The sequence below is a fragment of the Dasypus novemcinctus genome, chromosome 4 (assembly GCF_030445035.2).
Source record: "Dasypus novemcinctus isolate mDasNov1 chromosome 4, mDasNov1.1.hap2, whole genome shotgun sequence".
Lineage (NCBI taxonomy): Eukaryota > Metazoa > Chordata > Mammalia > Cingulata > Dasypodidae > Dasypus > Dasypus novemcinctus.
In genome coordinates, this window is record NC_080676.1 from 100,894,393 (window position 1) to 100,919,213 (window position 24,821).

General features: G+C 39.3%; 1 protein-coding gene across 1 annotated transcript in view; it reads right to left on the reverse strand.

The window, feature by feature from the left end:
- Positions 1–2,095: 2,095 nt before the first annotated feature.
- The window catches only part of NXPE3 (neurexophilin and PC-esterase domain family member 3), a 111,953-nt gene continuing 89,227 nt past the window's right edge, over positions 2,096–24,821 (reverse strand). Inside the window, exons 5-6 of the mRNA XM_058295919.2 lie at positions 8,496–8,702; positions 2,096–5,343 (exon numbers count right to left, since the gene is read on the reverse strand). Coding sequence (XP_058151902.1) covers positions 4,793–5,343; positions 8,496–8,702 — 758 coding nt within the window. The 3' untranslated portion in view covers positions 2,096–4,792. The remainder of the gene's footprint in view (positions 5,344–8,495; positions 8,703–24,821) is intronic.

Consider the following 24,821-nt stretch of genomic DNA (forward strand, 5'->3'; position numbering starts at 1 on the left):
GAAGAAGCAGGGGGCACTATTGCCTTATCCAGAACAGCTTTTATATATGGCAATCAAAAAGTAGTAAGACTATCTTGTGCCTTCATTGACAAATTAAAGGACCAGAAATCTACGGCATAAAGTTTCGTGAACTTGTAACGTGGAACTCATCATGTTATTTTAACGGGGGGCAGGGGTGTGGTGAATTTAAAGAATGAACATTGCTCAACACTGAAAGGATTTTTTATGACATCTGCTTTCACTGTTTCTTTTCCTTTTGGGATACTTGCTACTGTAATCCTTGCACTGCTTCCCTTTTTCTTCTTTTTTTTTTAATTATCTTCCCCAGGCAGCATTACAATCTGGCTTTGTAATTACACAGGAAATGATGTCTGGATCTCCACTAGGAAAAGTAGGAATGAGCATCTAGAGCTATACACACCAGAAGGTCCTTAAAGTTCAGATGCCTGATAGCCTCTCATTTCAGGCAGAAAACTTAAGAGCAAAATAGAATACATTTAAGTTCAAAACTTTTTTTAAAAAGTTAAATGTCAAGTAACAAGTTTAGACTGAGAAGTTGGTAAAGGGCTTATTTTGTGCCATGCTCCTGCTTCTATATCCTATAAACTACTGCCTTCTGCCTTCAATAATCTTATCTTCCACTTCCCAGGATTCTCAGATGCCCCTCTCACTTTCAAAGAGGAAGAACAGAAACTTGAAAATGTTTATTGCAAACTGAAACCTCAGGCCTTAAATATAATGCACTGAGAATGCATTATAACCATATACCCTGGGGAGAATAAGGCTTAACACAAGAAAATGAATGTACTTGTAGGGCAATTTCTAACATTGGCGACTGTTAATAAATTAAATTTTTTAAAAGCTAAATTGGGGAGGGGAGCGAAGGGCATGGGGAATTGGGGGAGGCTTGTTTCTGTTATTTTATTGGGTGTTTATTTTCCTGTATTTCTCTTCGTTATTGCTATTTGCTTTAATAGGGCCCAGAAACACCAACCTCTGGCACGTAACCGAGATATTTACTCATCAAGCACCCCCAACTTATCAATGCTAAAACTTAATACCTGAAGCAAGAAAGTGTAAGTCAACTGGTATATAATAAAATTATGGTTGTTCTGAATAGTAATTAGTAATAGTAAATACTCTGAACATCCAAGGTCTGTTTTGTATTTGCTAAAGAAAGGTGACTATTAATAGTATAATTTCTTTAAAATATGATTTACATAGAAAATCCAGGGAAGCGGACTTGGCCCAGTGGATAGGGTGTCCGCCTACCACATGGGAGGTCTGCGGTTCAAACCCCGGGCCTCCTTGACCCGTGTGGAGCTGGCCCACGTGCAGTGCTGATGCGCACAAGGAGTGCCGTGCCACGCAGGGGTGTCCCCACGTAGGGGAGCCCCACGTGCAAGGAGTGCGCCCCGTAAGGAGAGCCGCCCAGCGCGAAAGAAAGTGCAGCCTGCCCAGGAATGGCGCCACACAGGGAGAGCTGACACAGCAAGATGACGCAACAAAAAGAAACACAGATTTCCAGACTGCTGACAACAACAGAAGCAGACAAAAAAGAGCACGCAGCAAAATGGACACAGAGAACAGACAACTGGGGCGGGGGGCAGGGAGAGAAATTAAAAAAAAGAAAGAAAGAAAATCCATGGATTTTAGTTTCAAAAGTAGCATCAAATCAATCGAGTTATGGAATATGAGGAGATCCACAAAGTGAAATTAATGCTATAGTTCCAAGATAAACATCTGTATTTTAATCCGATGGAGCTGTATTTAAACTGTTTTAATATTTTATTATAATCCTAAATGTCAAACCACAGGGGAAAACTTACATAAATAAATGATAACACCATTTGCTGAACTGTTAGGCAGACCTTTATAATTGATTATTTAACATTAAAAAAAATTATATGCTAAAGTAAAACTCACAAATACAAAGTCTGTATTCTCTGACTACAACTGTGTGGGAATTATGGATTTTTTCTTCTATATTTCACTTTTTAAAACTATGATGTCCTTATATGTATATTTAAAAGAAACTATATTATCCAGTTGGCATGCTAAAATTCAAAACCAAGTATTATTGAACAAAAATCAATTTTTCATAAGAAATGAAATTATTTTATTTGTTCTGGGAAATATTTAGTTAATATTACAATCTCTACACATATTGTTAAAAATTTCCACATCAGAGCATAGAAAGTCAAAATAGAAAAGGGAAGGAAACAACTGAAACTATGCCATCAAATCTTTAGGGCCTTATGTCACCAAACCAAAAAACAGAAACTGGACAAGATTACAAGAAATCTTCTGTACAAACAAGTAGTATCACTTCAAACCACTTGAGAGGCAATGTCCTCTGTGTTGTTGAAACTCTAGTGGGAAGATGTCTCTGCAGCCTCCTTCAACTATCCTTCCTAAGAAATGATCAAAAGTTCTGTCATGTCTCTTTTCAAAGATCCAGCAAGCTGTAGTTGAAAAGGGCTATGGACTCTCACATACCTGAGTTCAAATCCAAATTTGAACTTCTTATCTATAAAATGGAGCCAATATCACACTACTGCATCATGATCAAAATTAAATAAAGTTATCCATAAAGCCCCTGAATACTAAGCAAGCAATGTCACTTCCCTAGTTTCATCTTCCCTTAGTGTTTCTCAAAGTGCGGATGACCACCATTGCATCAGAATCACTGGACACTTCGTTGCAAAAGTTAATTCCAGAATTCCCTATGGCATAGCCCCTAATTCTACATCTTTATTAAATATGTGATCTTTAGCCACTCTAGAGCTTAAGTACTATTAAAATTAAGCTATCTTAATATAGTTTACTAATTGGTCCTTGTGGCAGTTTGAGATTATTTTATGAATTCCAAAAGGAGAAAGATAACATTTGTATACTCATCTATTCCTCTGGGTATGATATCCTTTGATTAGATTATATCAGTAGGCCGTGATTTATGTAGAGTCTCTGCCCTCTTGCCGGGTCTGATAGAAAGGAAGACAGACCCAGGAAAAGAGAGCTCTGCTTTTTTTGAATCTGCCTTGAAACAGAAAGGAAAGGTTCAAAGAGCTGAGGCCTTGGGGAGAGATAAGCCATTTGCCTGATAGCTTGCAGCTGAAATCAGGAAGAAAGTGGAGCAGCCAAACCTGCCAGAAGAGGCCTGGTAAGAAAAAAGCCTTATGCCTGGTTTCTCTCAGCTAAGCTCTGGGAGCCGATACAGCCCAGAGGGGAAGGCAGAGACCAGGCCCACCATCTTGCTTCAATACATGGCAGCTGACTTGGGTGAGAAAGAATGTCTGAACTTTTCACGGCCTTGGAACTGTAAGCTTTTACCCTAAATAATACCCTTTATAAAAGCCAACACATTTCTGGTACTTTACACCAGCAGCCCTTTGGCAAACTAAAATGCTCCTCTTCAAACTCAGAAAATAATTTAAAAGCTTTCCACACAAAATATTTTAGACTTGAAGGTAGTCCTCAAGGTTAGGAAAGCAGGGCCTTAGACTCTCTATTTTAAGTTAAACACTCACATTCTTTGAACCATTCTTCTAGGGTGCATATCTTTCCTTCTTTAAGCACCTGTCTTCATCTTTAAAATCTTTCTAGTTTCTTCATGTCCATTTAAGGGCAATCAAAATTAGGCTGTAATAGACTAATTGTGGCTCAAAAAGAAAAAAGTACTTACCAAATGATCCCAAATTAATTTAAACTCATTTAAAGTTAATAAGATAAAGATGGTCAAATAAAACTGATCATTTATTTTAGATTACCAGTAGAAATAGCAGCTTTTTACTTCCAAGCATGAGTGTATGTACCTCATGCCTAAATGAAGAAATAACTGCCACAGATTTTACTGTCTAATTTTTATTTCTAATTTTAGTATGCAGTTCAAGACAACAACCAAAAAAGGAAAACTTGACATTAGTGAAAACAGGTTTACAATTTTACAATAATAATAGCATTCTTTACATAAAAGTCAATTCTCAAAGTCCTCAAACTTGAGAACACCCAAATAAACTTCCATTTATAGATTTCCCCCTTCTAGTTCCAAAACTTGTTATTTTAGAATAAGTACTCATGTGAGATTTAGCTGAATAAAAAAATCAGCAATTATCCAATGCAAATATCATTTTGCTTTTTCTCTCCCCCACCCGCCCCCCCCATCCTTTTCCTTCTATTCTAGGTAAGGGTAGGAAGTAATAAATACTCTCACTATAAAATTCTGACCAAGCACACTGGCCTTTTCTAGTCAAGAAAAAGTAGATCAAGGGAAATTCCTGAGACAAGGCAGTCTTCAATGTGTTCACAGAAGCCACTGACTATAAGCCCTCTCTAGTTCACCCTACCGAAGATGTACCATGCTATTTATGCAGATATGTGCAACTTTCTTTACCAGATAAGCTATGAACACTTTACTGCCAACCAAACTTGCCCATTCCATTTAGAGTCAGAACATTTTTCAAACTTTTTAGGAGAATAATCTCTCCTCCCAGGAAAAACTAATTCAGATACACTCATTAGCATCTTTGGTTACAAGGGCAATACAGTGGAGATGATGTTAATAATTATTCTCCCATGGCTAAGTTAAGATTGGAAAGAATCATATAAGTAGATATAAATATAACCTGCATTTTCTAAGATACTTACAACTCATTATATAAAGTCCAGCTCTTTTTGAAATTTTGTACATATAATAATGACAGCCATCTCTCCAGGGGTGAACCCGCAAACTTCTTGTAATACAAGTGATAGGGAAGGTCACTGAATGTGATTTCTCCAGTCCCCTCTGAGGCTAGGTCTCCAAAGGGCACACAAAGGACAGGAACATGTCCAACTGGTTCTTCACAATAACTTCATCTGGATGCAGCTTGTGGGGTAGATAATGGGCCAGAGTCATCTCCCAAGCATCGACAAGATATACACCAACTCCTGAGAACATCTTCCGAAGGACGGTGTCCAGCTGAAAGTTATACCAGTCGCTGTTGAAAAGGCTCACCTCAGGCCCCAACTGTTGAGCATTGGCTGTCCGGATGACCACTACAGTCTTAGGGCTTCGATCCAGAAGTTGGACAACTGCTCGACGGATGTTCCTAAGCCGCCGAATGTACACTTCCAAAGGGAAGGTACTGAAATGAGACCATATGGCTATAGCCACCACAGTGTTCTTCCCTCCCACAATGCCATTCAGCTCATTTGCCACATAATGGAGCTCACTGCTGAAGACAGTCGTGAAGCGGATGGGTGGACCGTGGCAGCGGTACTTGAGCAGGATATTGTGCTTCTGGTCCACTGCAAGGAAGGGACCGACATTCTTGGGACTACCCAAGTTAAACTCCACTAAATCTGAAACAAGGAAAATCAAATTCATAAAAACATTCAACCAAGCATATATAATTTGATTATTCTTTATTGAGTGGCTTCAAAAAAGTTTTCCAAAAAAAGTACAACACATCCAAGAGACTTAAATCTTTGGTCCATCCATGTGCCAGCTGGGCCCTGAATCTCAAAGGAGTTGCAACACCTACTATCCAGTTCATTGGTCTCACCCAGGACAGCTAACAAGTAGGTGATGATGGACAACTACCATACCAAGGAACCAATAGTGCCTACAAATGGAAGTAAGAGAGTCCCATCCATCAGCCCTATGGGATCACAGTGCCCTCTCAATTAGAGGTGGAGTGGATATCACCATCCCAGAATCCTCAGGATTGGTCAATTAGAGGTGGAGTGGACATTACCATCCCAGAATCCTCAGGATTGGGGAATGAAATATGGACTAAAGTAGACTTACTGGTATTCTACAATAGATTTACTGTGATTCTAGCAATGCAAGAAATTATATCACGGATGTGGAAGCAGTGGCCACTGGAGGTTCTGAGGAAAAAACAGATGTAATACGGGGGCATTTGTGGAACTAGGGAATTGTCCTGAATGACACTGCAACAATAGATACAGGCCATTATAAATCTTACCATAACCTACAGAATTGGGTGGAAAGAGTGTAAACTACAGTGTAAACTTTAATCCATGCTTAGTGGCAATGCTCCACACTATGTTCATCAATTGCAATGAATGTACCTCACTAATGAAGGCCATTGTTAATGTGGGAAAATGTGGGAGGTGAGGGGAGTGGGACAAATGGGAATACCCTATTTTTCTTTTTTTTCCCTATATTTTTTATGTGACATTTGTATAATCTAAGTATCTTTAAAAAAAAAAGTACAACAGTATTGGTAGATACAATATACACATAAAAGGAATACCTATTTCACTTCAACTTGGCCTGCCTTAAAGCAACACATTTTTACTCTAATTTCAATATTTATTATTAAAATCACTCCAAAAATGTAACATTACAAGTATTACCACCAGTGATAAATTTTACAACTATGTCTATGTCTCAGAAACAAAATAACCTGTCTCACTTCAAGCTATTAGGCCAAGAAATCTTACTGTTTCCACTGATGGTTGAATAGTTTAAAATCAATTTGACATTTACTTTATTGTTATAATAGATAAATATTATCTTTTCTAGGATTAGGGCTTAGCTTCTGGTTTTATATGAACATATATAAGTACCCAAATGCCTCTTATAGCAATAAGCTAAAAGTGAAAGAAAGGAGCAACCCTGTTTCTTTTGACTTTCAATTTCACTCTGTCTTTAGAAAATCATGTTAATGCCCTAGAGAAGAACTACTACCTCTATCAGGAGAGTAACAAAGGTAGAGCCAAGACGGAATGCCCCATCCCTACTCTCCCTCTCGTTTATTTAAGTTCAGCTTCAAGGTTCAGCTCTTCTAAAATCTTTTGAAGGTCCCAGGAATCAGTGATTACACCCTCATTATTCCCAAAAGACTCCAGCTGCACAATTTATTTGATACTTAATACTTGCCCCATGAAGAAAGAGAATGTCTCATATCCCAAAATATTCCCGAAAGTGCTTGACACAGAACAAAACAAATAAATATTGGCAACACAATTCATTTATCTTCTAAACACCTATTTAAGAGTAATTTAAATTACTATTTAAGTAACTACTACAGGCCAGCGATACTCAGATGGATAAGTCATGGTCCTTGCCATCAATGAGTTTACAGTCAATTCTGAAGAAGTGACATCAGACTATAATCTTAAAGCTTAAAGTAAAGCTTTCACTTTTTTCTGTGTTCCCAACATCTCTTCTAGGTTTCCCTACTAATTCATTACTACTTAACATCCAGCCCCATTTAAACTGAATAAAAGCTCAAGCAATAATTACTTCTTTTGATTAAGATCAAGCAGCAACACAAGGCTTTACCAAGTAAAAGTCTTTTTGTAGACAGTGTGATCACCGCTATCAAAGGAAATATCAAGCTATGTCATTAGAACCTAAGAATCAAGCAACTGTGTAGACTCCTGCAGAGCCTGGCCTAGGCAATACTGAGCCATGCCTAGCATCATGCCGTACAAATTTTTAATCCTATGCTTTATCAACCAGAACTTGGCTATGTCAGTTTTGATTTAAAAAAACAACAACTTGGAAATGACTTCCTACTTTTTAGAGTAATATCCACTTCCTACTTCCCTTCTAAACATTAAATTTGAAACTATGTTGATGTTATAAGTAACAGAGCTGATGAAAAACATTACAGAAACTACAACTCACAACAAATCATGGGAATTTACTTCATGAAAAACCCTGCCCATAATTTAGCCACCAAAAATAGTTTTAAAATACCATTTATCAACTCTCTAAATTGTAAGCAAGGTCTTTACTCTGACACCCTGTGATCCACCACTCCTCACTCCCTTCCAAGGAGAATAAAAGGCCCATTTTTAAATAAAGGATGGTCCCCTAACCAGTTTTATTCTGGACAGCAGCCCCAGAGCCAAACAGTGAAACTAGAAAGCTATGATTCTGGAACTTACACACACTCTTACAGCAGGAGATGGTCCCACCTCAGACTCACACCAACGGAAAGTTCCAAAATATGACACTGAGATGGCTTTGCTATACACAGATGCATTAAAAAAATAAGAGTCACAGAAAGTTTGGGCTGCTTCCTTCCAGTTAAATCTATTATAAACTTGGAGTTGAACCAAAGAGAACCAGGGGAGAAACAGCTGGAAATAGCCACCTCTATTTTACAGCCCAGAATATCAGAAGTGAAAGATATCTGTACCTGTGAGGTGACAATATCCAGCTGCCTCATCCCACACATGGAGAATGAAGACAGTAGAAGTAAATGACTTGTCCAAAGTCACACTGCTGCTAATCAATGATGCATACCTCAACAAGAACCCCGGGCTTCTGTCATTACCTCACAGCCCCGCCATTGATCAGAGACTGTCACATAACTCTCTCCAGGGTTAGGACACCTCCTCGGTCCTGCAGAGAAATAAACTGCTTCCTCAACTTATGCCTTTCTTCAGGTACCTGAATAAGTCTGTACTTATTTCAAAGCTGATTTCATACATGTGGAAAACAGTTATAAAACAAAAAGCAAAGTACCAACCTGGAACAAATGTGGTAAGGTATTCAAACCATTGTCTGATTGTTGAGTCACCAAATAAATACACCACTTTTCTTTGTAAGCATTCTGTAATGTTGTCAGGGTCATTAAACTGGCGCATCATAAACTTTCTGGGCCTCCACTGGTCTTTGTAATAATATCCAGAAGGAAAAGTTCTTGAGCCTTGAGATAGTTCTGGGTTGTTAGTTTCTGTAAAGTAAAAGAAAACATTCTGAAATCCTCCTCCAACAAACCATGGATGGAAAATGTTCCCAGAAACACGATTCTGGCCATATATTGGTTAGCCTGCTGGCATACAATCAACAGTTCCTGCCATTTTATCTCAGAGAAATCCCAGACTTTTCCTTGGTACAAAAGATACCCTTTTGCACAAAAATGAGAAGATCTGAAATGGGTATGGAAGTGAGGCTGTTTGTGAACAGAAGGGAACAGAGGAACTTTTAGTATTCCCTCTCATTAATGTATGTTTCTATCATAGCAAAAAAAAAAGAAGGTAAAAAACAAAGAAATGTATGGCTATAAGCACTGTCCAGCATTACCCCAAAATAGTAGCCTCTAAATGCCTGTGAGGCAGGTAACAACTTCAATTCATACTTTATATATGGAAAGTAATATTAGTACACTGTTAATCATCCCATTAGAAGAAAAGTTTAATCCTTAAGTCCTACAATCAAATTTTACGTAAGAAAACCCCAACTAAATACAGAGAGCAAACTAGTGATATAGAGTCTAAATAATTATTTCCCCCATAATACAAAGGGTTCAAAAGGTCTTCATGCACAATGAACAATATTAAAAATGCATCAGCAATGTGTACTGATGATTGTAGCCTAGCTACACATGGTAACACACACAGGATACCTCTCAGAGGGGAGAGTCAACATCCTCCTGCCCTAATACCTCCCTTGGAAAATGCCACTGTGGAAATGACACACTTTACATGCTTTAAAGCAGATAATGATAGTTATATTTCTTGCAAGCTTATTTTGTACCAGACACTATTCTGAGTAATTAAATGTATAACTCACATGATGCTCACAACAATCCTTTAAAGTAGGTCCTACTATCCCCATCTTTCAGAATGGCTAAGCAATTTGACTAAGGTATCAAGGCTAATAAGGAAGCGGATGTGGCTCAAGTGATAATGCCTCTGCCTACCATATGGGAGAATTCAGGTTCTATCCCTGGGGCCTCCTGGTAAAAAAGAAGAGAAAGCGTGACTGTGCAGCGAGGCAGTGCCCGCGTGGTGAGCCAAGTGTTTGCGTGGTGAGCTGAGTACCCACATGGGTGCCCGCATAGCAAGCCGAGTGCACAAGTGGTGAGCCAAGTGCCTGCTCGAATACCCACGTGGTGAGAATGCCCAGTGTGATAAGCCAAGTGCCCACAAATGCCCACATGGTAAGCCAGTACCCATGTGGCGAGCCAAGTGCCCACGCAGCAAGCCAAGTGCCCGCGTGGTGAGCCAGTCCTCATACAAGTGAGTCACACAACAAGATGATGATGCAACAAGAGAGACGAAGGGGAGGGTCAAGGTGAAGCACAGCAAAGACCAGCAACGGAGGTAGCACAGCTGACAGGGAACTTCTCCTCCCATCAGAGGTCCCCAGGATCTAATCCCAGTGAAGCCTAGAGGACAAAGATGAGAAGATGAGAAATAGATATAGAAGATCACACAGCTAATGGACACAGACAACAAAAACAGCGGGGCGGGGGAGGGGAAGGAGAGTAAATAAACAAATTTTTAAAATTTACTTTAAAATAAATTTTAAAGGCTACCAAGTGGCAAAGCCAGGACCTGATCCAAGCAGGTGGACTCCAAAGCCCATGCTCTTAACCACTGCATGAGACTGCATCTCTGAAACAAATGTTTACAGATATCGGTCATTTCTTTCTGGCTTTTATTCCTAAGGGGTATAGTTATTCCTTTCTAATACTATTGAACACTACAATCTTCAAGAAGCCACCAATCATTTTTTGTCACCATCCTTACACCCCAAGGTTCAACCTTGATCATAATCTAATCATTTTGCGGAGTCACCTGTTAAACCATAATTTTAAAACTCAAATGCTTATACAGGGAAGCAGATGTGGCTCAAGTGATTCCTGGGGCCTCCTGGTGAAGGCAAGCTGGCCCACGTGGCAAGGTGGCCCAGGCGGAGTGCTGGCCCATGCAGGAGTGCTGGTACAACAAAAAGAGACACAGAGGAGAGACAAGAGATGGAGTAGACCAGGGAGCTGAGGTGGCACAAGAGAATGAGCACCTCTCTCCCACTCCTGAAGGTCCCAGGATCAGTTCCCAGTTCCGCCTAAAGAGAAGACAAGCAGACACAGAAGAACTCACAGTAAATGGACAGACACAGAAAGCAGACAGTGAGTGCAAAAACAAGGGGGGAGGACAGAAAATCTTTTTTTTTAAATGCTTACACAACTCAGATTTAAATTTAAGTGCATCACTATTTGTGACTATTTTCAGCTAAAATGACTTCTTACGACTAAACCACATTGGCTTCCCTGAGTTAATTTTTTCATTTGTTTTGCTGCTTTTTATTTTTTCAAGAGGCACTGGGAAGCCAACTCAGGACCTCCCATTTGGGACATGAGCACTCAACCACTTAAGCCACATATTTTCCCCCCGCCCACCCCAAGATGGCTCCCTTGTCTGTTTGCTCATTGGGGTTTTTTTGCTCATTGTTTGCGCATACTATCTGCTTTTTATCAGTTTGTTGTTTTTTTTTTTCTTTAGGAGGCACCAGGACCTCCCATGTGGGAGCTGCATCTGCTCCCTGCTTATTTTGTTTTTGCTCATTATCTTGCTTGTTTTTGCTCTGCGTCAGTTCGTTGTTTTTGCTCAATATCTGCTCATTGTTACTGCTCAATGTTCAATTCTTGTTTGTCTTCTTTTGGAGGCACCAGGAACCAAACTTGGGACCTCCCGTGTGGGAGGCAGGTGCTCAACTGCTTGAGCCACATCGCTCACCCCACTGCCTATTTATTTTTAATTGTGGTAAATTACATGTAAGCCATTTTAACCATTTTAAGTGAACAATTCTTTGACAATAAGTACACTGACAATACTGTGTATAAACTGACTTCTTAATATCATCCCTATTATTCAGAAATGATTTTGATTTTCATTCACTTCAAAAAGAAGATGCTGTATTTGACAAATAGTGCATATATAATCTTTCTGGACATCTGAAACTTCTGGGTTCAGGACCCAAGTTGAAATATAAACAGTGCTTCTAAAAGCTTTACTTGGCATATGAGATTACTGAAATAGAAATAGGGGGGAGGGTAAATATTTCTTTAGTTTATTAAATAACAATTTCTCAACATGTAACAAGTGTAGATTTTGCCATGTTACAACTTCACCTGAAACTCCACTATATCAGTATGTCAAGGCTGCAAAGATTACAGGGTCTCAGAGAAGACAACAGGAGATGAAAGAAAACATTAACTGAAATGGAAATTAAAAGTAATTTTGAGGGAGGAGTGGGGGGTGGGGGTATATGGGGACCTCATATTTTTTAAATGTAACATTTTAAAAAGACAAAAAAAAAAAGTAACTTTGAAGTTACAATTTTTACCACGGTTAATTCAGTAGCAAGACTTGACTATTCTGTGTCAAACGCATGTTACAAAAAGTGTATATCACACAGGAAACAACTACCATTTCCATTCAAATGTTAATTATATTTACTACAAAAATGTAGTCAAGCAAAGCTAATCAATTACTGAGGCTGGCATTAATTCTTTAAACATGCTAAAAAATAGAACCTTATTTTCAGTGATATGTGTGTGCCTACATTGCCCCCTTATGGTCAGCTGTAGCAAGAAACATTTCCTGATATGATTTTAACTTTAGTCTGGGACGTTGTGTTTCAAAAGTCAGTAAATAAGTCTCTTAACACTCAGGATGGATTTTCATGTAAGTAACTGAGAGATGAAAGTCTCTTAAATCTATACTATAACCCCTAGTGTACTATACATGTGGAATAAAACAATAATTAAAACAAAAAATTATCCTGAACTTTGGTGGTAAAGGGAAAAGCTTAAATGTAGGTGGTTATAAAGGCAGAGACGAATATCTTTGTGCAAAATCAGAAGGGGCATTTGTGATTCTTTAAGTAATGCCCCTGCTTCTCTAAAATAGTATGGCTTCTCTTAAAAAACTGTTCCTCCAGAGTCAATCACCCCACGTTATTCATCAGTCATTATGAGGACTATGTGGGCCATGATATGGAGCAAAATGAGAGCAAAAACAGTAGAGAAAAATTTCCCAAAGCCATCTAGAAAGAACTGGAAAAGAAGACACGAGTATGAATTAAGAAGTGGGGGCTGGAGGGCACATGCATGTACATGTACTTCAATTTTACAGTATGGAATTATCTGCAGAAATAATAACAGTAAAAAGTAAGACAAAAGGGGAATACATGATTTATGAGAGACAAAACAGACAAGACAGAAAATATGGGATCAAACATTTCCCTCTACCAGGGAATACCATGAGGAAAGCTTGGGCACCAAACTCAGCATGATTAGGAATGACGACAGTGTGTGATGAGCAATGTAGACATCCTTTCTCATGAAGGGAATATGAGAAGAGCCTGGAAACACACTAATTATAGGAGTTCAGTTTGAACTTATTCCTTGGGACAGTTTGAGATTATTTATGAATCCCAAAAAGAGAAAGATTACGTTTGTAAACTTACCTGTTCCTCTGGGTGTGATGCCCTTTGACTGCAGTAGATTAAGCTGAGATGTCTTGAATAAATTACCTGCTAAGATTAGGGCTTTGATTCAACCACATTAGTAAAGTTGTAACTTATATCAGCTCACAAAGGGAATAAAAATCCCTTGGTGGGCTAATATAAAAGGACACTCAACAGAAAACAACACAGGAAGAGAGAGAGCACCATACATGGAAGAGAAAAGAACATTGTTATTTTTGATCCTGTGGCCCCAGGGAGAGATGAGCCATTCACCTGACAGTTTACAGCTTATAGAAAGCCCAGAAAGACAAGTTTATAGCTTAAAGAAAGCCCGGAAAGATATGAGCCCTATGCCAAGAGAGGGAGGAAGCCCAGAAAGGAGAGACCAGGCAGAGATCAACAACCACCTTGCTTCAACACATGGTAACTGACTTTGGTGAGAAGGCAACCTTGAGTTGGACCCTTTAGGTCCTTCTAACTTAAGCTTTTACCCCTATAAATACCCTTTATAAAAGCTGACAGATTTCTGGTACTTTGCCTCAGGACCTCTTCAGCAGACTAACACAGAAATTGGTACCAGGAGAGTGGGGCTGATGCAATTACCAAAAATGCTGGAGGGAGGCAGATGTGGGTCAGTGATTGGGTTCCCATCATCATATGGGAGGCTCTGGGTTTGGTTTCCAGGGCCTCCTTGTGAGGGCAAGCTAGCTCGCCCCCACAGACAGCTGACGGCCTGCGCCCACGGACAGCTGATACAGCATGACGACGAGACAAAGGGAGATAAGCAGACACAGAGGAACGCGCGGTGGGTGGACAGAGAGAGCAGGCAGCGAGCAGCAAGGGGTGGGTGATAAAATAAATGGAATAAATCTTTTTTTAAAAATGCTGGAATGGTTTTATAAATGGGTAAGGGGTATTTGTTGGAGGAATGGTGAGATGCTTAATGGAAAAGGTCTAGATTGCTTTGAAGAGACTGCTGTTAGGATAAGGTCTGATAAGGTCTTAGAAAGAAATTATGAAATTATTTGGAAACTGGAGGAAAGACAATCCTTGTTTTAAAGTTGCAGAGAACTTCGTAAGATTGATTCCTGATGTTATATGGAAGGAAGAATTTGAAAATGGTGAGCCTGGACATTTAGCTGAAGAGCTTTCCAAAGTAAACTTGGAGCCTGTGGCTTGGTTTCTTCTTGCTGCTTATAGCAAAATACAAGAGTAAAGACATGAATTGAGAACTGAATTGTTGGGCACAAAGAAACCAGAAACTGATTCTGGAAATTCCAAGCATCTAGAAAATCAAGCCCCAGATGATAGTTAATAGATAACTAAGCCACTAGTTAATAGAGGAAGTAACTAAGCTTGGAACTTTTAAGTCAGGATTGAAAATGCAGTTATCCAGGAAAGACTTCTGGGAAGTGTTAGTGTCTGATGGGTTAGGCCTCTGTTTCCTGCATGCTAAACCAACAAGCTTTTTGCAAGATCTGTATGAAAAAAACTACCATCAACCTGGATTAAAAAGACAATGAGGGGAGACATGGAAGGGAAAAAGAGGGAAGCAACCAAGTGCCAATCAACTAATGAACTTATAAGCAAAATGTGGTATATTCATACAATGGAATATTGTTCAGTTGTAAAAAGGAATAAAGTCCTGATGCATGCAACATAGTTGAACTAAGAGAAATAAGTCAGTCACAAAGAATATTGTATGATTTCACTGTTATGAACTAATTATAATAAGCAAACTCATAGAGTTACGACCTAAAATACAGGTTACCAGGAGATAGACTGGGGTTAAAGACTGGGGCATTGATGCTTAACTTGTACAGATTTTCAATTTAGGGTAATGGTAAAGGTTTGGAAATGAATGGTGGTGATAGTAGCCTATCATTATGAGTGTAATCAACAAGACTGAACCGAATAGATGAATGTGGTTAAAAGAGGAAATTTTAGAATGTCTATATTACTAGAATAAAAAACAAAAGATAAAACAGGACTAAATAACAAAAAATATATAACTGGTGAAAGCATTTCTCCTTTGTATTTTTCTAGAAATCAACATCAAATAAAAGTCTCATCCATAAAGGAACTAATTTAGTTTTCAGTGCACAACATGAAATACTATTTATCATTCACGACATCATTTGTACACACTTGATTACAATCATAGGAGGTTGATAAATTCTTCTAATGCAAACAAACCAAATTATCAAGATATCCTTGGTTACATCTCCCAAGCATGGTGACAGAGTAGTTAAAAAAAAAAAAAAAATACCAGAATAAGAGTGAGAACTAGTTTACATCTGTTTCTACCTCTTCAACTATGAGACCCTGAAATGATTTACACTCTCATCTACCTACCCCGTTTCCTTAGAATCTAGCCTAGCCAAGCACGAACAGATATAAAATTGATGATTAATGAATGAATCTCTGGGCCATGATTTCGTCTATAAAATGGGGAAACTACTAGTTATTTTGTAGGGTTGTGAAAATTCAATACTATAATAGTGTGAAAACAGTTTAATAGTAAAAGGCTATGCTAGGGCGCTATAAATATCTAATATGCACTAAATGTCCTGTTTGATCTGGATAGTGGTTAGAGTATTAGCCTTCTATTACTATGTACCACAAACTTAGTGGCTTAAAAACAAGGGATATTTATTATTCCTTAGTTCTGTAGGTCAACAGTCCAGTCACATTGCAGCTGGGTTCCCTGTCAGAGACTCATGAGCTGAAATAAGGGTGTTGGCAGGGCTGCATTCCTTTCTGGGGGCTCTGGAGAAGAATCCACTACCAAACTCATTCAAACTGTTGGTCAAATTCAGTTTCTTGTGGCTGTAGGACTGAGGTTCCCACTTCCTTGCCAGCTGTCAACTAGCTGCCCTCAGCTCCTAAAGGCTACCTACATTCCTCAATATGTGGCCCCTGCCTTCTCGACAGTTTTACACGTATTTCTTGAACATGTATGGAACAGCAATGACCAAGAGAACTTTCTGTGATGATGGACACATTCTATAAATACAGTCCAATATAGTAGCCACTATACATATGTGGCTATTGAGCATGTGAAACATGGCAGATGTTACTGAGGAATTGAATTTTTATATTTAATTTTAATTTGAATAGCTGTAAGTGGCTAGTGGCCACTATAATGACCATCACAGCTTTATAGGCTTTTGAGGGACCAAATAGAGGGGAGAAAAGACAACTTTTAAATGAGTATAAATAGCAAAATCCAAAATTATGTACATAATCTCTAAACCTTTTTTTTTTTTTAAAGTGAAACAGCTCTTTTAGAATTTTCACTTGTGCCCAGAGGCTAACCATAGCATATTAAGGGAAAAAAGGTTTTGTAACATCAATAAAACTACAGGGCCTCAAGCCACTAACTAAAGAATAAATAACAATCACAGGTGTAAAATGATAGCAAAGGGAAGTTTTACAAATTGCTCTCTTAACTAGAAAACTCAATGAGCTGGGAAAAAAAGATTTGTGTTAACTAGGTAGTAACCCTGGAACCAGAATTGACATCTAGAACAACTACAGGAGTACCAGAGGAAGCAAGAAGCTACTGAAAGTTTAGCTTTTGTAAGTGAAAGCCCAATCCTACGATCCACAGGAATGGCTTCAGAAACAGCTTCAGCTGTAACAACAAAGCCCAGATTTCAGGAGTGGCCAACTGGAGGCAGGGTGGGCAGAGAAAACCTTCTCCAAGAGTTGGGATTGAGAGTCAAGGTCGGTCTGGGGAAACCCACAAGGGACCAGTGCAAAAGCTGACCTCAGTTTTGGCTCTCTGGGTAGGAGTGGTTTCCAAGTTTCTACCAACAAACACTAGGACATAAAGAACTAGTACACTTTAGTGGTTGTTTTTTTTTTCCCCTTCTGTGTGTATTTGCTGCTCTGGCACATCTCTGAGGGCCCCCTGCAGATGCTGGCCTTAGTTTCACCCTCTTGGCAGTAGCAGCTTCTGGTCTCACACCAGCACCTACCAGGCCTATGTGCCATTTTGTTGGCTGGGTTTCTTCTTCCTTGTATAGAATCCAGGGCAGATGGTAGCCTCAGTTTCAGAGCTCTTGGCAGCAGCATCTTCTGACCTTACAGTAGCATCTACCAGAACATTAAAAGTGCACCTCTTTTCTTTATTTTTTCACTGGTGTTTTGTTGTTTGTGTGTGGTTTTTTTTTTGTTTTGTTTTGTTTTGCCTTTCTCTGTCTTTTGCTTTTGGGGCTGGTGGATCCCTGGACAAATGAACAAGGACACTGGCCTAGGCTTCAGCTTCAACAGCAGCAGCTTCTGGCTTTCCACCAGCACATAACATGAGAATTGGAAAGGCAGTACACCGTTTTGTTTGTTTGTTCATTTGTTTGTTTGTTTTGGGAGGATACTGTGTCTGTTAGTAGTTTTCTTTTGTCTCCCTCTCACTTTCTTTCCTTTCTTATCCTTTTTCTTTCTTTTTATTTTTCTTTTTGTTCTCAGTATGGCAAACTGAAGAGTGGGAGAACTAGATTTTCAGAATAACCCAACATAACAGTCAGAATACTCTCAATAAAAATTTACAAACATATGAGAAGACAGGAAAGTATAGCCCAGTCATGGGAAAAAAATAATTTAACACAAAATAATCCAGAGCAAGCTCATTCACTAGAATTACACATCTTAAATAGGATCCATGAACCAAAGGAAAACTTGGACAAAGAATTAAATTAAATCAGGAAAACAATATATGAACAAAGTGAGAATTTCAATAACAAAAGAGAAATTATAAATAAGAATCAAATGAGGAAAATAATTTTAAAAATAATGAACAAAGCCTGTGAAACATGATCACACATACTAATATATGCATCATGGGAGTCCCAGAAGGAGAAAATAAGAGATAAAGGGCCAGAAAAAAATATCTGAAGAGATAATGACTGGAAACTTTCCAAATCTGATGAAAGATAGAAATATACAAATCCAAAATTTTCTACCAACACCAAGCAGGATGAACCCAAACAGATCTACATCAAGACACTACATAATCAACCTATTTAGCACCAAGAATAGAGTCTTTTAAAAAGCAAGAAAAACAAAGCATCACATATAAGGATATACTTAATAAAAGTAATACCCAATTTCTCCATAGAAATCATGGAGAACATATCTAAAATGCTGAGAGGAAAAAAACCGTTACCCAAGAATAACATATCCAGCAAAGGTGCCCTTCAAAAAAGAAGGAAAAATTAAGACACTTTTAAACAAACAAAAAGTGAGGGACTTCATTACCACTAGAATTGCCTCACAGCAAATGCTACAGGGAGTCTTTTGTGTTGAAAGGAAAGGAGACTAGACATTAACCTGAAGCTGTATGAAGAAGCAAAGACCTCTGGTGGAAGTAAAAATATGGGTAAGTATAAATGGCAGTATTACTGCATTTTGAATTTGTAATATCATAAGGCTTCAAATTCAAATGCATAAAAAACAAGCATAATCTTTGTTAATGGACACAATGCATAAAGATATTAGCAAAATAGCAGAAATAAATCTTGCCTTATCAATAATTACCTTAAATGTAAAGGGATTAAACTCTCCAAACAAAAGGCAGAGATTGTCAGTATGGATAAGAAACATGACCCAATTATACACTGTTTACAAGAGACCCATCCCAGATCCATACATAAAAACAAGCTGAAAGTCAAAGGATGGAAAAAATTATTTCATGCAAATAATAATAAAAAGAGAACTAGGGTGGATATATTAGTATCAGACAATAAAGACTTCAAGTCAAAACAGTTACAAGAGACAAAAAGGGTATTATATTTTGATAAAAGAGACAATTCAATAAGAGGATTTAACATATTAAAACATATATGCACCTGAAAACTGAGCACCAAAATATATAAAGCAAACACTGACAGAATTGAAAAGAGAAATCGACAGTTGTATAATAATAGTTGGGAGATTTCAATACATTATTATCAATACTGAATAGAACATCAGAACAGAAGGAAATAGAGGATCTGGAGAACACTATAAATCAACTAGATCTAACAGACATAAACAGAACACTTCACCCAACAAGAGCAGAACACACATTCTTTTTAAGTACACATAGATCATTCTCCAGGATAGACCATAAGTTAGTGGACAAATCAAAAAATTTAGTAAATTTAAAAATACTGGAATCATACAAAGTAACTTCTCTAACCACAATGGAATAGAAATCAATAACAGAGGTGTGAAAATTTGAAGTTCTTTCATTAATGTCCAAAAGAGAAAGACTGTTTTTGAACTGATCCGTTCCTGTGGGTGTGAGATCCTTTTGATCAGACATCAGTGAGGCATCACTTAGGTTGAGTCTCCATCCTCTTACTGGAGTTGATGTAAAAGGAGACATACATAGGAAAAGGGAGTTCTGTCATTTTTGACACTGCAATGTGAAAGGAGGACTCAAGGATCGCTAGCAATCAAAGCTCAAGCAGGAAGCTCCCAAGAAGCTGGGCCCACAGAGCAGCTCAAGGATGAAGAGACAAGCCATATGCCTGAGAGCCCACAGCTCTCAGGAAGAGAGCAAAGCAGCCAAGAATGAGAGAGGAGGCCCAGTAAGAGACAAGCCCTATGCCTTGTTGCTCACAGCTGAGCTCCAGAAAATGGTAGATTCTGGAGGGGAAGGTAGAGACCTGGCAGAGATCACTCATAATCTTGTTTTACCACATGGCAACATGCCAAAATCAGCAATCGCTGACTTTGGTCAGAAAGCTCCTCTGCTGATCCCTTGATCTGGACATTTCACAGCCTAGGAATTTTAAGTTTTACCCTAAATAAAATCTCTATTATAAAGGCCAATCCATTTCTGATACTCTGCATCAGCAGCCTTGTGGAACTAAGACAGGAAGGAAAACTGGAAAATTTACAAATATGTGGAAACTGAAAAGCATACTCAAACAACCTTCCATTAAAAACAGAATAACAAGGGAAATTAGAAAATATGTAGCTATAAATGAAAACAAAGATAACAACAGAGCAAAACTAGGTTGCAAAAGTTATGCTCAGAGAGAAATTCATAATTTGGCATACCTATTCTAAAAAAGATCTCAAATTAATAACCTAACTTTATATCTTGAGAAACTAAAGAAAGAACAGAGTAAAACTAAGCATAAGAAAGGAAATAGGGAGAGGGGCAAGATGGCGGCTGAGTGAACATCCCTGTTAGGGTCTTCTGCAGGGAATCGGCTGGGCGGCGTTGGAGACTCTTTGGGACCGGATTGTTTCGGGATTTTTGCTGGTCCGGAGGTGTCTGGACATCGATTTGGAGGGAAGGTAACAGAGAGGATTCGTCTGTGAAAGATACACGGAGATCCCAGCTACCTGTAGAGGATTCCCTCCTTGGGTAGGCGGAAACGAGGCATCTAGCCCCGCTCGGTGGGGCTGAGCCAGGTCGGGCCACAGCGGCGGACGCCGGAGCCGGGCCGGGCTGCGCCGGCGGCGAGCGGGGCCGGGCGGGGCCCGGCGGGGCCGAGCAGGGCCCAGCCGGGCCGCGGTGGTGTGCGGGCCGGGCCGCGGCGGCATACGGAGCCGGGCGGGGCCGGTGCAGGCCGCGGTGGCGAGAGGCGGACACCGGAGCTGGGCCGGGCTGCTGTAGCGAGCGGAACCAGGCGGAGCCGGGTCAGGCCGCGGCGGGTACGGAGCCGGGCGGGGCCGGTCCAGGCCGCGGTGGCGAGAGGCGAACGCCGGAGCTGGGCCGGGCCGCTGTAGCGAGCGGAGCCAGGCGGAGCCGGGTCAGGCCGCGGCAGGTACAGAGCCGGGCGGGGCCAGTCCAGGCCGCGGTGGCGGGAGGTGGACGCGGGAGCCGTCTGGGCCGCTGCAGCGAGCGGAGCCGGGCGGAGCCGGGCCAGGCCAAGGCGGCGTAAGGAGCCGGGCAGAGCCGGTCCAAGCCTCCGCGGCGGGCGGAGCCGGGCCTGCGGAGGGGTTTCTGTTCTTTTTTTTTTTTTTTTTTTTTTAATTTATTTTACTTTATTTTATTTATTTTTTTTTTTTTTGGAGCATCTGCAGTACTGGGGAGTTCGTGGGCCCTGGGCGGCCTATTGGGGGTTTGTGGGAAGGGAGGTGCTTGCAGACCCATTTGGGCAGACAGACGGGGGATTTTAGGGCAAAGCGGGGGGAAGTTGTTGTTTTAGATAGTGTTGCAATTGTGACACGTGTATACCTGTATCTCTCTTCTCCCTATCCGTTCCCCACCGTTTGCCCATCCTCTTTTTCTTTCTTCCTTTCTTCTTGTCTTTCTTTTTTCTTTATTATAATTAGGTTTTTTTTTTTTTCGGTTTTCTCTTTCCCTCTTGTCCCTCATCTTCCACTTATTTTTCTTTTAATTCAAGTATACAATAGGTGCTACAGGGAACACCTCACATTTGCTGGGTTTTCCGATCCTCCACTGCCTCATTTCTGTGTGAACTGATTTAGGCTACCTACACTATCCCCCTTCCCCTGCATCTTGATATCCACTATCATCTACTGTCTCTCCTATATTCCACCCCCAACCTCCCGTTCTTTGATCCACAAAGTGTCTAACTCTTAATTTCTAATACCTTTGTTCTGTTTTCTGTCTATTATCCACTCTTGAAACTATTACCTCTCCTTTCTTTCTCCCTCTCTCATGAAAACAATAGCTTTGTAGTTCATACCATATTCCTCCCAAATTCAGTCATCTACTTCATAAAAGGTACTCTACCTACAGCTATAACTCTATACAATCTACATGAATCTAACCTCCATCCTTCCAGATCTCATATTCTTGCTTTGTTAACATACATCACCAATACAACTTTACACTTTTCCCTTGCTTACACAATTGCCTTTCCCCAACACTAATACTTTCCTCTAAAGTGAACTTAACCAACAACAAGTAACTAGAATAAGAAGAAAAATCTGACAAAGAGAAGATATAACACCTATACAAAAATAACAACTAATTAACCTCCAAGAGCAGACAAAGAAGCTAAGGAACTGATTAAATTCGTCAAAATAAAGAGATGACCAGAAAGCAACAAAAATCTACAAACCAAACCAATAATCAGGAAAACATGGCTGAATCCAATCAACAAACCAATAATCACGAAGGGGAGCAAAACTTGGCACAAGCAATGAAAGATCTTAGAACATTTATCACCGACAAATTTGATGCAGTAATGAAAGAGGTTAACAACATGAAGATATCACTTGGAGGGGAAATTGCAGACATACGCAAAAACATAACAGATATGATGGAAATGAACACCACAGTTCAAGAAATCAAAAATACACTTGCAGCAAATATCAGCAGACTAGAAGAGACAGAGCAGAGAATTAGTGATGTGGAAGACAGTACATCAGAAATCAAACAGATAGTAGAAGGGGTCAATAAGAAGATAGAAAAAATCCAATTAGGATTTAGGGACCTGAATGACAATGCAAAACACTCAAACATACGTATTATAGGCATTCCAGAAGGTGAAGAGAAGGGAAAGGGGTCAGAAAGAGTGTTGCAGGAAATAATGGCTGAAAACTTCCCAAATATACTGAAAGAGACAGATGTACATATCCAAGAAGCACAGCGCACTCCACAAGTCATAAACCCCAACAGGCCCACCCCAAGACATATACTTGTCAAATTATCCAATGCTCAAGACAAAGAGAAAATCCTAAAAGCAGCAAGAGAAAAGAAAACCATCACATACAAGGGAAGCTCAATTAGATTAAGTGCTGATTTCTCTTCTGAAACCATGGAGGCAAGAAGACAGTGGTATGATATAGTCAAGGTACTAAAGGAAAGAAATTTCCAACCAAGAATACTTTATCCAGCTAAACTAGCATTCAAATATGATGGAGAGTTCAAAATATTCGCAGACAAACAGAAACTGAAAGAGTATACCAACAAGAAACCTCCCCTTCAAGAAATTCTAAAGAGAGTGCTGCAGGAAGAAAGGAAAAAACAGGAAAGGCAAAGTTGGAGGAGAGTATAAGACCAACAACAACAACAAAAAAGACAAAAAAAAAATATACAAACAAAATATGACAAACACAAATCCAATCAAAGTATGGCTAACACAAATAATTCCTTGATAGTAATAACACTGAATGTCAATGGATTAAATTCACCTATCAAAAGATTCAGACTGGGACATTGGATAAGGAAATATGACCCATCCATATGCTGCCTACAAGAGACACATCTTAGACCCAGAGACGCATGGAGATTGAAAGTGAAAGGCTGGAAAACAATCATACAAGCTAACAATAACCAAAAAAAGGCAGGAGTAGCTATATTAATATCAGACAAAATAGACTTTAAATGTGAAACAATTGTGAGAGACAAAGAAGGATACTACATTTTAGTCCAAGGGAAAAATCTGTCAAGAAGATCGAACAATCATAAATATCTATGCCCCTAACAAGGGTGCCTCTAAATACGTCAGGCAAACGCTGGAAAAACTAAGTGAAAGAATAGATACATCTACAATTATAGTGGGGGATTTTAATACACCACTATCAACTCTGGACAGAACATCTCAAAAGAGAATCACCAAAGAAACAAAACATCTGAATAGTATATTAGAGGAGCTCGATCTAATAGACATATATAGATCGCTACACCCAAACACAGCAGGATATACATTTTTCTCAAGCGCACATGGATCATTCTCCAAGATAGATCATATGCTAGGCCACAAAGAAAGGCTGAACGAATTCAGAAAGATTGAAATCATACAAAACATTATCTCTGACCACAGTGGAGTCAAGCTGGAGATTTGCAAGGGACAGAAGCCCAGATTTCACACCACGATTTGGAAATTAAACAGCACACTCTTAGAAAAACAGTGGGTCAAAGAGGAAATCTCAAAAGAAATCAATGACTACCTTGAAACAAATGATAATGATAACACAACATACCAAAATTTATGGGATGCAGCAAAAGCAGTACTGAGAGGGAAGTTTATAGCCAAAAATTCATATATCAAAAAAGAAGAAAGAGCAAAAATTGAAGAACTAACTGCACATTTGAAGGAATTAGAAAAACAACAACAAAGCAACCCAACAGGAAGAAGAAGGAAGGAAATAACAAAGATAAGAGCAGAACTAAATGAAATAGAAAATAAGAAAGCACTTGAACAGATAAACAAGACCAAGAGCTGGTTTTTTGAGAAGATTAACAAAATTGACAAACCTTTAGCAACACTAACAAAGAAAAAAAGAGAGAAGATGCAAATACACAAAATAAGAAATGAGAAAGGCGATATCACCACTGACGCCACAGAAATAAAGACTATCATAAGAGGATATTTTGAAAAACTATATTCCAACAAAAATGACAATCTAGAGGAAATGGACAAATTCCTAGAAACACATAAACAGCCCATATTGACAAAAGAAGAAATTGATGATCTTAACAAACCAATCACAAGCAGAGAGATAGAATCAGTTATTAAAAATCTCCCAACTAAGAAGAGCCCAGGGCCAGATGGCTTCACAGGTGAATTCTACAAAACATTCCGGAAAGAACTGACACCAATCCTGCTGAAACTATTCCAAAACATCGAAACAGAAAGAACGTTACCCAACTCCTTCTATGATGCCAACATTACCCTAG